The sequence below is a fragment of the Penaeus monodon genome, chromosome 15 (genome assembly GCF_015228065.2).
Source record: "Penaeus monodon isolate SGIC_2016 chromosome 15, NSTDA_Pmon_1, whole genome shotgun sequence".
NCBI lineage: Eukaryota > Metazoa > Arthropoda > Malacostraca > Decapoda > Penaeidae > Penaeus > Penaeus monodon.
The window spans coordinates 5,195,227-5,196,179 of record NC_051400.1 but is presented as its reverse complement, the minus strand read 5'-3'; the positions used below and the strand labels follow the sequence as shown (position 1 = coordinate 5,196,179).

General features: G+C 35.3%; 1 protein-coding gene across 1 annotated transcript in view; it reads right to left on the bottom strand.

Moving 5' to 3' along the window:
• Positions 1-953, bottom strand: part of LOC119582194 (dynein heavy chain 6, axonemal-like) — a 26,410-nt gene that overhangs the window by 5,054 nt on the left and 20,403 nt on the right. Inside the window, exon 13 of the mRNA XM_037930428.1 lies at positions 119-260. Coding sequence (XP_037786356.1) covers positions 119-260 — 142 coding nt within the window. The remainder of the gene's footprint in view (positions 1-118; positions 261-953) is intronic.

Genomic DNA, 953 nt, shown 5'->3' with positions numbered 1-953 from the left:
GAGGGGGAAAATAGCGATTAGAATTATTAATCAAATTTATTAAACAAAACATTACCAACATTATTTAATTTAAGTTATCAAAATCATTACTCACGAGTTATCGCAATTATCAACGTACCTTCTCCGCCGGTGTAGCCATGATAACCCTCGTAATTCCGGCCACAGAGCGGGAGTGAGCGGCTGCTATCACCTCGCCGGCCACGTCACGCCCATAGTCCGCCCACACCAAGACAGGCAACTTCCGCTCTTCTGGGCCTAAGCTAAATTTGGGGAATTTACAGAGAAACGCCATGGTTATTATTTTTTTCTGGTGTATTCGTATGCAATTATAAATTTATTTAATTTTTTACATTTCTTTTGTTCACTTACAAGCTAATAATGTATTGTGATACTGGATGTTTTCGAACGCTTCAAAAAATATTTACTAATGGTCGTGAATTGAACTGAACAGAAATCGGATAAAACAAAAACATACATAGTGATTTCTACATACCTAAATGCTTTTCTTAATTGGGTCTTGGTAGTTTACTGATGATGGAAATATCAGATAAAACTCGTGTAATTCTACATACAGTACTCTAACTTGATTCACATAACATAACAGTTCCTTCAGGTACAGTCCTTGTATACACAGAAGCATTACTCCAAAAATTAAAATTGATGAAATGACATGCTATATAATACATTAACGATATAACCCATAACATTGGATATATAACAATAAACAGTGATGGGCAACGATACACAGAATTGTCTAAGACGATACCGATACATCGAAACTTGAAAATTGGTTAATGCGCTTCCGATTCTTCGTAGATAGTTAAAGCGATCCCGATGCCAATATATGTATTGCCAATATACAACATCGCCTCTGCTTTATTGTAAGAAAATATCCCAACTGATATATGAATATTTTTATTTAGATGCATGATGCACTTTAAACAATGACTGCC